Here is a 13,065-nt window from a genome sequence, read left to right as displayed (position 1 = left end):
CCCAGATTAAATTCTCATGTCCTTCACTGCTCACAAGAATTTTTAAAAATCCCCAACCTGGGAACTGGAGCACTGACTTGTCGAGGACACCAGCTGGCTTCGAGACCCAAGTCTACCACAGTCCAAAGAGCACAGAGCGACGTGGAGCACACCTCTGCCTGCTCCCTGGCTCTAGAAGCCTGGTCTGCTCATTCCCATTCCGATGGTACTGACCACCAGTCACTCACCAGCATGATCACCATGGCAACATTCTTTTTGGGGGGTGGGAAGGAGTACCAGAGATGAAACTCAGGGGCACTCTGCCACTCAGCCACATCCCCAGCCCTATTTTGAATTTTATTTAGAGACAGGGTCTCACTGAATTGCTTAACACCTCACTGTTGCTGAGGCTGGCTTTGGACTCGCGATCCTCCTGCCTCAGCCCCCCCGAGCCGCTGGGATTACAGGTGTGCGCCACCTTGCCAGGCATCATGGCAGTATTTTTATGTGAACACAGAAGAAATGATGTCTTGGGAAAGAGAAGTGAGAAATTCAAACTCATTCCAGCAGCAACGTGAGGCCATGATGTGCAGAGGATTCCCAGGATGTACCTTTCAACGCTCTCAACACTGATAAAGTGATTTTTTTGTTGGCACTTTGTTTGAAAAAATGACATTCAGGAGCTAAAGTAATTTCTCCAGACACCACAGGGCCCGCGCCGGGAGATCCATGATAGAAACTCCCAGCGTCATGATGGGCTCCCGGAACCTCGAGCCTCCTCCTTCCTCTCCACATCTCCAGCAGGAAACCAGCAGGGTCCCTCACTCCCACCCAACCTCAGTGAATCACAGAAGCAAGTTGTACACAGAGAAATAAGTTTATTTACTTATTCACTCATTAACATATCTCCTGAAAGCCCCCTGGGTACTAAGTGCTTGCCAAAAGGAGATACGGGTGCAGGAGCCAAGTCCTCACCACAGAATCCCACCTGGCAGCAGAAAGGGAGTCCCCACACCACACAGACTAGGAACCCAGAGGCACCTCCAACGCAGGAATCAAGCTGTAAGAGAAAAGCAGATAAGACCTTCAGTGCAGGAACAAGACAAATCATTGCCACATTGTTTCCTGTATCGAGGTCCCTGAAATAAAAGAAAACAGCAAGGCAGTGGAGTTGAAAGAGTTTGAGCGTCAGGAGACTGAACTCAGGATTCATTTCACTGAAAAACTCAAACTCAGAGTTGGAACTCGATCATCCTCAAACCCCACGGATCCTTCGGGCCTGGACCCTGGACACGGTGATGTAAACAACCTGAATAATGAATACTTAGTGCGGAGGGTGCTTTACCAAACACTGTCACCTCCATAATGCTCGCTTTTTCAAATAAGGAGACTGAAGCTCAGAAAGTGATTTGCCCAGAGCTCTCACCCCAGGCTGGAATAGAATCAAATCCACAGGTGGTCCTTGGAAATCCTTGCCCCGGGACCCAGGGAACAGTGCCCTTGAGGGATGAGGGAGTCCCACAGAGGCTGTGCTTGGGGTGCGAGACTCCCGGCCCACAGGGCTGAACCCCCAGAGGGTGGAAGCTGGGAGGCTGCAGGGAGGGAGAGGACCAGCCCCAGCCCCCTCCTTACCTCTCACGGGGGGAAGGCAGAGCTTCCCGCACATGCCGAGGCAGCACTTGAAGTCCCTGTCACACTGGCTGTCCGTCTCACAGCGGTTGGGGGGGTTAAGCATCATACACTGAGCCTTGACCACTGGGCACTTCCCAGGCTTCCTCTCCACTGGTGAGGGCAGAGCCACATGTCAGTCTGTACCTTGGACACCCGGTCCTTCTTCTCGACCCAACGTCTGCTCCTCCCGAGCCCCATCGAGCCTCCTTCCCACTAAGGCATCCCCTGGAGTAGCAGCTGGCTCCCCTCCCATCCTGCCCGGCCTTGGTGCAGGTGACCAGCTGTCCAGTGTTGATGGATGGGCTAACTTCCTGTGTGGAGCAGTGTGACTGACAAAGAAGGAGGCCTGGCAGGAACCCTTCCTCCAAGCTGGGCCCCTAGGCACTGGGTCTCCAAGCTCCCTCCTCTACCAGCTTACCTGGTCTGGGGATGGCAACAGGATCTAAGCATTTGATGCCACAATAATCAGGGCAACATCTCTGCTTCCCCGGACACTGCCAGTCAGTCTGGCACGCGGGCTCCTCATATCGCAAGCACCGGACTTGTGGTCTAGCAGGGCAGGCTCCGGCTTTCAGAGATTCTAAAGAGAAAGTCAAAGGTCAGGAGAGGCTGGGTGCTCCCGTAGCCATCAAGAGTCTCCGGCAAAGCACCACTTCCCAGGAGGAGAGACACTCACCTCAGTGGCTGTCCACAAGTCCAAAGGGAAATGCCCTCCAGAAACAGCGACAGGTTTGAGCAAATCGGGTTCACAAGCAGAGGAAGTCACCGACCCAAGAAGACAAAGGATGATGGAGATCAAGAGATAGAGACAAAGCTGGATGGAAGCAGCAGGAGCGATGATGAGACTGAAGAGCAGGAGCAGAGAGAGGCAGGAGCACCAGGGAGCTGGGTTCTTGGGATTGGATGGCCATGGTGTTAGAGCACAGGAGAAGGTGGTGGAGAGCAGGGAGAGAGAGAAGCAGAGGAGGAAGACCTGGGCGACCGACGGCTGGGTGCACAGAGCATTTCCACACGCTGGGAGTCACACGAGACCTTGGAGCCCAGACAGATGTGTGACCCACCCTCAGCGAGGTCTTCAGAAGTTGAGAGATCAGAGGCTAGAGAGGGGACATTCCCACTCATCAGGAGCCCCCACCTCTGAGGCTTCAGGCAAGATGGGGCCAGAGTAACTCCAACTCACCATTTCCAGAACCTTCCACAGCCAAAGGAGCCAGAGTTCCCAGGGCAAGAAGCACCACGAGTGGCAAGAGGCTGCTGGACTTCATGGTGCAGGCAGGTGGCTCTGACAGCCAGCGCCAAAGCTCACTGTTTATACCTTTGCCAGTGGGTGTGGCCCCCAGCAGAAGGTTTTGGCTCCTCCCAGCTGCTGCTGCTCCCGGCAGGAAGCTCAGCCAGAGACCAAAAATCATGAGACCAGGGAGATGGCAGCCCTTTCCTGTTTCAGACGGGACTCTGAGACCAAGAGAGTAACCATCAGAGAAGAGGTTGCCACCAGACTGATAAGGAGGCCGTTGGGGACGTCTGTCTGAGCCTGAGCATCGTGAGGAAGCAGCCCTTTAGTCTTGCACATGGAAGAGGGCGGAGAGGTCGGCTGCGCTCCCTGGACCTGGAGCTGAAACAGGAGACGTGGACGCTCAGCTGAGGCTGGTGCAATACACCCCTCGTTCTGACATTTCTGGACTCTCTCAGATTGTGAAAGCACCCTACTGATTGCTTAATGAGATTTCTTTCTCAAAAAATGCACATGACGCATCACCCAACCAACAGATATTTCTTTCCCAAATTATCTGTACCGTTACATCCGCAGAGTCTGTTCCAGGACGGGAACGTGGAAGCCACTCACTAAATACGGGAAACGAGCACCGAGAAATCCCTGCCCCCAGCAAATTTCTCTGGAGTTCAGTTTTCCCACCTGTTGAGATGGGATGATTCTAACAAGATGGTCCTCTTCAGAGACAAAGAGATGAAAACTGGGGAAGAACTCTGGAAAGAATAAATTAGGCGTGTCCTTCATCACTGAAAATAGTCAAAATGAATCTAAGGTAACAGGACAAAGCAGTGTGCCAGTCTCTGTAATCAACATTTAGCTGGGGTTAATTTGAGGTGATAGAGGGATGCTTCTTGCCCCAAAGTCCTACAGATCTCAGGTGACAGCAAAAATAAATAAATAAAAAGCTGCCATATACCTAACCCATTCTGTGCCACCCTGTCGGCATAGACTTCCTCTAATTATCAGGAGGGTGATTGCTTTCTGTAGAATCCAACCCCAATGGCTCTGACTAAAATCCACTCACTTCCTCCACCCAGGGGACAGGTCAAGTCCTCTCACTCCACTCCCCTACTTCCATTCTGTCTCTCCTATTTTCCTCAGTGCTCAGAGAGTGTCTGGGTTTTCATATTTTTTTTTTTTGCTGGGGGGATGGGGGGCAGTTACCAGAAATTGAATTTAAGGGCCCTCAACCACTGAGCCACACCCCCAGCCCTATTTTATATTTTATTTAGAGACAGGGTCTCATTGAGTTGCTTAGCAGCTTGCTTTTGCTGAGGATGACTTTGAACTCATGATTTGAACTCATGATCCTCCTGTCTCAGCCTCCTGAGCCACTGGGATTACAGGCATATGCCACCATGTCTAGAAAAATATTTGTTTCTACAAGAGAGAAAAAGGAAATTTCAAAATTAAAGGAATATATATATATATATATATATATATATATATATATATATGAGAGAGATTGAGAGGAGAGAACACTATAACTAGAGTTTTCTATCTGCAATTGGTGGATGGATAAAAACCAACTCTTTCTCATCAAAGAGCCCTGTGATCAATTAGCAATGCCTTCCATGAGGATAACCAACCCTGACATTTCTGTTATTGGCCCAATTGGCCATAATCTTCAAATTATAGAATATTGAGATCCTTCATAGTTTATCTAGAGCAAGGAGCAGCAAATTACAGTTTCTGAACCAAATCCAGTGGGCTTCCTGTTTTGTTTTTAATATTTTTTCTTCGTCAATGGACTTTTATTTTATATGTGGTGCTGAGAATTGAACCCAGAGCCTCACACATGCTAGGCAAGCGCTCTATCACTGAGCCCCAGCCCCAGCCCGGGCTTCCTGTTTTTCCTAAATATTTTATTGGAACATAGCCACATGTCCATTAATTTATGAAATATCCATAGCTATTTTACCACTACAATGGCAGACTTGAAATCTTTGCAACAGAGACCTAAAATATTTACTCATAGCCTAAAATATTTGATGTCTCGTCCTTTACAGAAATTTTTTTCCTGTGAATCCCCAGCTTGCAGTCAAAGGGACAGAATCCCTCAGGAAAAGTCACAAGCCCAAAGTTGCATCATGAGTTAATTTCACAACACAAAACTGAGCTTTTCTAAAATAGGTGACTCAGGTGCCAGTCCTCAAAGCCTGTTTGGTGGTGGACACTCCCCCTCCTAACAACCTCTGAAGCTGAGATTGATTCACTGCATCTATACGACACACTCTCGATGGCCTTCAACTCAACCCTATGAACTCATTCATCCCACAGAAATCATTTAACAATTTACAACGTGCCTGGTACTGTACCAGGCCCTGCAGCTACAGCAAACAACACACAGAGTCAACACCACACGGCTGCTAAAACCCTGAACCTCAAAGTCAGGCTCACCTGAGTCGAAGGAGAATCACTGGACCTCTCTGAGGTTCAGTTACCGACTGAAAGTGGGAGTGTCGCTTCTTCTTTGTCTGAAGGCACCATGTCTGGGCGTGTCGGTGCAGTAGACATTGCTTTATCACAGTCAGGTTCCTGTACACACAAGAGACACGGGGCGCTGTCAGGCTCTAACCACGCTTTGTCCTTGGCTCTGGACCCAGCTTGAACTGTCCCATTAAAAGCTTGACAAAATCTGACTCCATTCCTACCCTGGTTCTGCTTTTTTGGAGAATCCTGACGACTATGGCCTCCTGGCCCCCACAGTGCCCACCACTGTTTATTTCAGGCCAGTCACTCATTACTTGGGAGGATGCACTGTCCTTCAGCTTTGGAGTCCTGGCTGCCAGTTAGTCTCTCAGGTCTGCTAGCGTGTCACCCATGTGAGGGCGGGAGAGGAACCCTGCAACAGGTGTCTCCTCGTGCACATCAAGTGGCAGCGGAGACCCCGGGCACCTTGGAGGGTCTGCACTCTCCCCATGAGTGTCCACATGCCGCTGGGGGAGCGACATTGCACAGAATTTTTTAAATTTTACTTATTTATTTATTTAAGTTAGGTCTCTATGACAGCAGAATGCATTTTGGTTCACTGTACACAACTGCAGCACAACTTTACTTTCCTCTGGTTACTGTACATGAGGTAGGGTCGCACCATATGTGCAGTCATACGTGGTCCCAGGATAATGATGTCCATCTCATTCCACTGTCTTTTAAACAGGATTGTTAAACACCATAATAAGTCCAAAGAGACTGCAGGAGAAGGGGAACATTTTTTTTAAAAAAAATTTAATACCTCTAACAACACCTCTGTTGTTCCTGCTGCTGCTTTTTGATTTGAGCAAGGGGCCCCCCACATGCTCTCTCTGCCCTGAGCCCTGCAAATCCTCTGTAGCAAGCACTGGAAGTGGGTGGGCGGGGCAGGGGGGCTCCTGGGTGAAGTGGGAGGAGCGACACATTTGCATAAGAAAAGTCCTTCTCTCATCCACCCACAGTTCAATCAGAAGGTGAAGAATTAAAAAGAAAAAAAGATTTCATTTGTGAAGACCTACTGGTTGAGAGCCACTGGCTAGGAAGCCTTGGGGAGGAGACAGGAGCAGCTGCACACCCCCCAGGAGCCTGCAGAAGGGGTGACGACAGGGATGTCAGCAACGGGTGGAGGGGTGGGGGGAAAACCAAGAGGACAGGCCTCAGCCAGCTTGGAGGGACCCTGTCCTAATGGCACTGGTGGTCCTGGCTGGCCTTAGGCCCTGGGGGAAAGCATTTTGAGGGCGATATTCCAAAGCACAAGAGCCCCAGAGGTGTGGGGTCCAGGACAGGAGCCCAAATTGTTCAGGGAGATGTGTTTCAAACCTCCATCCTGACAGCAGATGCTCTTTCCCCTAACATTCACCATCTCTCAGTCTAAAAGAACAAAACAAAACCAAAACAAAACAATGCTTCTTTCAGAATCTGTCAGGAGAGGGGGTTCTTGTGGCTCTTCCCTGCGTGAGTGACGTGAGTGACGCAGCCCCTGCCTTTCTCCGGGCCTCAGTGCCTCCATCTGTCCCAACAAGGGAACTGTGACTCTTAAGAAATCATTTTTCCCTTCATCTTCCCAGGTCACGGACCCCATCCCCAGAGACACCGCCAATTTTCTGAATTTTACAGTCGCCTTTATAACTTCGCTCCAACAATCCCCTTGAGCGAAACACACAAAATATTCAGTCATGGCCCAAGGAGAGAACAGAGAAGCAGCATCCAGGAGTGGTGGGGCGGTGCTGGGGATACTGCTGAGCCAGACAGAGAGAGATGACAAGGACAGCTCAGAACATTTGGGTCACTGGAGACTTGTGGGTGGCAGACGTGGCACCAGATATCCCCACCTCTTAGAAGCCCGGTTACTTCCTTCTTAGGGTTCCCACACTCAAGAAGTTTGAATTTTACAAGATTTGACCTTTCTCCCCAGCCACTCATGATATTCCTAATAAAACTGGGAAAGGCAAACCGTTCTTTGAGACTCAAATACGAACGGGGGTGGGAGGGGGCAAGATTCCAGGAAAAGCAGAATAGGGATGAGGGTGGAATGTCCATTCAGCCAAGAAACAGCAGGAGGAAGTAAGCAACAAGGGCAGATCTCAGGTGCCTTCCTGCTGAGATACCCACCCAAGAGGGGGCAGGTTCTGTCATTCATTTCTTCAAAAAATGAGAGTCTATCTCCAGAGGGGAAGGCATCTACCACCCAAGGTTAATGAAACAGAGGTTTTGGTATGCCTCCGGGAAGTTGGGGGATCTGGTAAGACAAAAAATAAGAGTGAGGGTTGGACATTAAGCAACTGCTAGCGTGCCTACCAGTGGAAGAAAAGAGGAAAGAAAAATTGAATGATTAAACTCTGGAACAGAGCCAGAAGCAGCCTGGGAAAACCTTTCCCCAAACCACTCAAATCCGACTCCCTTTGCCTGGATTGTAGGGTGTGAGTGTCTCCTAGACATCACAGTCTGAAATCGGCCAGCCCTGGGTGTCATCCCAGCTTCAGCCACTAAAAGCCATATGACTTTGGTAACTACAATCACCATCGCTGACATTTATTGGGAAAATGTGTATTCAACCAGTCCCAGTCAAGTTCCTCTTTGCCACATTAAATTCTCACACAATACTGGACAGACACCACTATGGTCTCATTTTACAAATGAGGAAAAATATAATGAATCCTGGAGAAGCCGTCTTTGAAGCATGTCGGGAGGTGGCAGGATGATGGATGGGCCTGGTGCAGGTTTGCCTGACTGATCCCTGCAGCTGGATAGTGGTGTGTCCAGGCTGGGGTCAGTGGAGAACACCACTCTCAGGGCATCTCTGTGGCCCAGACAATGCCTAGAAGTCTCTAGAGGACGCATGCTTGGCGGCACCCCTCCTGGCCTCCGGCCAGAATCCCGGCTCACCCAATTTTCTGTGAGCCCTGTCGTTTCTCTGGGATTCAGTTCTCCAGCTGTAACATCAAAGCATTGGAACAGATGACCCGGAGAGGCCGAGGTCCAGGACTCTCCTGGGATCTTAACTTAGAGAACCGACCTTCCTGGAGAATAACTGTAGAAATACACTGGATTCAGAACTGTTTAAAGAGGAAGAAATGGAGCCCCTGAGAAGTAAGCAAGCCGGAGGCACCTGAGGTTCACACCTAAGTCTTTGGAATTCAGCTACCTGTCGCTTCGTCCTGGTCCTAAAGCCAATGATTGGGTTAACTCACTGCTGGTGCAAGAAAGTCTGGTTCCACTCTATTTGCCTCACTCCTTTATGCCCCAAATAAAGAACCAATAAGATCAGCCTCTGCTGAAAAGAGGAATAAGGAAAAGCATCGAAGGAAAAACCAGTCTTCCAGCCTCCTAGTCGGTAATCCTCCTTAGGTTCTGAGGAACCAGGGATGCCTGTGACCTACAGAGACCCAAGCCACATCAAGAGAACCGATTACTGCAAGGGCTGGGGACACAGCTCAGTTGGTGGAGCGCTTGCCTCGCAGGCACAAGGCCCCGGGTTCAATCCCCAGCACCAAGCCACACACACACACAAATACCTGAAGTCATGGTCTGGCTCGGTCAGGTTGACTTCATTTCCCCAGAATTGATTACCGCAAGAACTACTGACCACTCCAGTGTCCACCTGGCTATGGCTACAATAAGACTCCTCAGAAACCTCTTATAGGCTCTTGTACCTGTGACCTCTGGCAAGATGGAATTTGGGTGAAAACCTCCATCTTTCACCTGGAGGCTTGTGGCCAAACTGTTAGTCCTCCAACCCCTCTGTCTCCCAGGTAATTGGCTCCACTGGGTGGCCACGGAAGTGGACGTTTCCTGAACACCGATTCTCCTGGGTCTACTCAGCACTCTGGACTCTGGTGTCTGCAGACTGTTCTCTGACTTTCCCCCTGAGCATCATCCAGACAGTTCTCCATCCCAGGCAGCTCCAGCCTGAGTCTAGAGGTTGTATTCAGATGCAATTTGATCAAGGTCTCAAATGATGGCTCCCAGAAGATTCTCTCCACTCACTCCCCTTCATGTTGGCTTCATTCTCGGGCTCTCTCTTAGCGTTTGGAAAATGGCTGCAGTGTCTCCTCCCGTCCTCAAATTCAAGTTCGGTAAGGAGTTCTGGGTAACTCAACCGACTAGAATGGAGCAGAATGAAATCTTCAAGCCAGTTAGTGGGATCTGGGAAATGAAGTTCACTGACTGGTTTAAGTCAAGGTCACAAGACCCATCGCTAAGGGAGGCCCCCAAACACAAGGCAGTTTTCAGAGTGGGAAAGAAAGTGGTTCTCTAGGGGTGAATTAGGATTTAATACATAATAGGTAGCTAGCAGAAGGGTGAAAGATGCTCTGTGGTCAGAACCATAATGTCCTTTTCAGTTTATCCCTCTGTGGCTACTTCAGCCTACATGACTCATCCTCATAACTGCATAGTTAATCTACGTCCACTCTCATCCGAACACGCTCTAAACCATCCCATCCTCAGAATGCACCAAATCTCCTTCCCCAAGAAATACAGTAGATTCCTCCTCTGGTCCTGCCTTCATCTCCAGTTCTGGAATCTGGATGAAAGCAGTTCTCTCCGTTAAATCCAGATAATGCTCCTTATAGTCTTTACAATTTAAGTTAAATTTAATTGAAATGTACCCGATATAAAAGGGTAAAGGGTGAACAGAATAACCGTAATAAAAACTCCTGTTTACAAAAGGGAAACATGTGTGGTCACTGGCCCAGAGTAAATATATTATATGCCGTCAATGAATGAATATATATATGCACATAGCTATATTTATATATATATAGCATTTATATATACATACATATATGCTACCTGGTGGTAGAGGAACTTCCTTGTTCAGGAATCTAGAAGATCCAGTTCTGCTCTCTGGGAGCCCCTCCCTTACCAACTGCCTTCTTTGGCTCCATCTCAGAGAAATATTGCAGAGGATGCTCTTTTGTTGAGCGAGGAAGGGGTGTGACTTTTCAAGAACTCACTTCATACGGGTGTGGTAGGACCTGGGGATGGGCACAAGCAATCAGTGGCCATTATTGGTGAGGCTTGAGTTTCTTGTTCAGTTGGTTCATGGTTCATTTAATTCAAGTAAAAGTGCAACCTAGCAGACATATTCAGAAATGTTTCCCTGTCTTATTGCCTTTTATATGTTCTATTTAATTGTAAATGTACACTTTTAATCTGAAAGTGCATTCTTAATTTAATTCTGGAAAATGTCCAGGATTTATCATTTACCTCTTTAATTACTATTTGTTTCTCCACCGTTTTCTCCATTCTCTTTCTGAAACTTCCATGGGCTGTTTGTTAGCCCTTCTAATCTATTCTCTTTGCTTTGCCTTCTTTCATATTTCTCTTTTCTTCATCTCTCTGTGCTGTGTTCTGCATGAATTCCTCAGTACTAGTTTCCAATTCACTAATTTTTCTTTCAACTGTATATATTCTAGACTTTATTCTAGACTTATTCTATATCTAATTTTTAAAACTTCAGCAATCTGGGGCTGGGGTTGTGGCTCAGTGGCAGAGCACTTACCTAGCAGGTGCGGAGCACTGGGTTTGATCCTCAGCTCCAGATAAAAATAAAATATTTGGATGTATTGTGTCCATCTACAACTATACATATAAAAACCTTGAGTAATCATTTTTCCCCAGGATTTCTATTTAGTTCTTTTTTATATGTTCATGTTTTTCGGTTACTCTTCGGATAAATTAGGCAGAACAATGATTCGGTCAATTGTTAGGTATTGTTATGCCCTAAAAATTAAAAAAAAAAAAACAAGTTTAAAGTCTTAGTTCTAATCAACAATAAGAACCCGATGACAACTGTCTTGTTTGGTGTTATTCTTCCTCCTGTGAATAAGAATAAAATCAGTCAGTGGTGTCCCTGAATGGATCCTGGTTCTCGTATTCTCAGAGAGCCACCTGGGAGTGAAGGGCCACAGGCACTCTGACCTTATTTCTGCTCACTCATGAGCTGCGCATTGGCTGGCCTCTTCCAGGGTACTTGTGTGTACCTCAGAGTGTGGCGTTGTCTGGGTATCTGCCACCAAAGGACAGCTGTGTTGATGCACACAATCAGAGTCTGAGTTCTCCATCACTGAGCAATTGGCAATGGCCGGCACCCTGTCTGAGAAGAACTCATGAGAAACGATTGCCTGTCTGATTAGTGATCCATGTGCATAGAGGACAGAACAGGACCTGATATCTACCATCTCTGGCCTAATTATAAATTGATTGTCATCCTGAAATCAGAGACTGCACTGAAATATACTTCAGAAAAGATTAAGTCCCCAAAGGGAGGGACCCATCTAAAGTCACACAGTGAATTTATCACCCTCTGTGAGGTTAGAATTTTCTGAATCTGGTCACTCCCAAGTAATCCCAAGAGCCTGCTCTGCTTGGCTGCACCCCTCCTAACTTGATCTGGATCCCAGATTCTTACTCCATCTCCTCCATCCAACGTCTGTCATCTCCTATATCCATTAGTCTTAAGACACTTATCCATTTAATCACTCAAAATTGATCTAGGCACTCTTTACACACCCAGGTGCTTGCAGAGAGATCCCTGGTCTTCGGCCAGCTCAAAAGATCTCACTAAGTCCAGTTGACCATTAAGATAATATACTTCCAGATCCTAAAGCTTTTGTCACTATATTATTTTATGGTGTTGGTCGGGACACTGCAGCCCCCTCAGCCTCAGTTTCCCCATCAATACAATGAGAGGTTGAACTAGAAGAAGAAGGGTGGGTCTCACCCGGAACTGATGTGTCCAAGACTCAAGACCCCCAGTGTGGCCTGAAGACACCCTTCCACTGCCAGGGGCCTCTCCTGCTCTCCAGGCCCATCTTGACTTCACCGACAGCACGGCTTCACTTTACCACCTCTTCGCCTCTCTGCACCTTAGACCACCATCTCCTTGAGGGAGCAAATTCATATCGATTTTGTTTTTTATAAGTGTGCTAACCAGTAGGTCTCCATATATGTAGGTAGTAAATCTCATGATTTACAAACAGTGACTCCTGGGTTCTTTGCTGTGTCCTTAGTGCTTAGCCCACAGCCTGACACATTAAAAACAACTGAATGAGTGAGTGAAGTAAGCCCTGAGCCAACGGGTGACTTGGTGAATGAACCCAGGGACAGGCCATCAGTGGTCATCTATTCATTTTCAACCCTGTATAGTTTTCCTTTTCCTGGAGTGAAGGACCCCAAGACCAGAGTTCCAAGAGAGTGGCTAAATGCAGGTGTGGAAGTAGCTAGAGAGTGTTTAAACACACACACACACACACACACACACACACACACACACACATACACATACAGAGAAAACCTGGGAGGACCAGCATGTCCTTTCATCCTTGTTGTCTAAGAGCTACCTACAGTGCACATCCAGAGAGACTTACGTCCCTTAAGCTCCCTTGGCTTGGAGTTCTGCTGTTTTTCGAGGTTGGCATCTTCTCTGCAGTTCTCAGGAGACCAGAAAAGTGGCTGCCCTCAGAGAAGAAATCAGAACAAGAGAGGATTAGAGAGCTCAGGGCTGGGGAGGGCTGGCTGTGGGGACAGTGGCACGAATGTCTGATCCTGAAGCAGCTGCCAGGGAAAGGGGCCAAGGCCTCTCCATTCAAGATATGATTTCAGGTGGTGTCAGATTGAAGACCAGGGTGTTTGTTCTGTGCTTCCCTCAAGGGCCTGAATATCTGCCC

General features: G+C 48.0%; 1 protein-coding gene across 2 annotated transcripts; it reads right to left on the bottom strand.

Moving 5' to 3' along the window:
• Nucleotides 1-837: 837 nt before the first annotated feature.
• Nucleotides 838-12,852, bottom strand: LOC101960095 (antileukoproteinase). 2 transcript variants are annotated; one of them, XM_078052079.1, is made up of 7 exons: nucleotides 12,766-12,852; nucleotides 5,321-5,458; nucleotides 3,444-3,633; nucleotides 2,831-3,262; nucleotides 2,069-2,230; nucleotides 1,612-1,761; nucleotides 838-1,039 (listed from the first exon to the last, which is right to left on the bottom strand). In XM_078052079.1, exons 4-7 carry the CDS (start codon nucleotides 3,057-3,059, stop codon nucleotides 1,035-1,037), a joined length of 546 nt encoding a protein of 181 aa, XP_077908205.1. In that variant the 5' UTR covers nucleotides 3,060-3,262; nucleotides 3,444-3,633; nucleotides 5,321-5,458; nucleotides 12,766-12,852; the 3' UTR covers nucleotides 838-1,034. The 2 variants fall into 2 exon arrangements, with proteins under 2 accessions (XP_077908205.1, XP_005325442.4); XM_005325385.5 differs by lacking the exon at nucleotides 12,766-12,852 and having other exon boundaries at nucleotides 5,321-5,495.
• Nucleotides 12,853-13,065: the final 213 nt, after the last annotated feature.

The sequence above is a fragment of the Ictidomys tridecemlineatus genome, chromosome 5 (genome assembly GCF_052094955.1).
Source record: "Ictidomys tridecemlineatus isolate mIctTri1 chromosome 5, mIctTri1.hap1, whole genome shotgun sequence".
In the NCBI taxonomy this organism is placed as follows: Eukaryota; Metazoa; Chordata; class Mammalia; order Rodentia; family Sciuridae; genus Ictidomys; species Ictidomys tridecemlineatus.
Note: the sequence above shows the minus strand (reverse complement) of the source record. Positions and strands in the feature narration are given on the sequence as shown.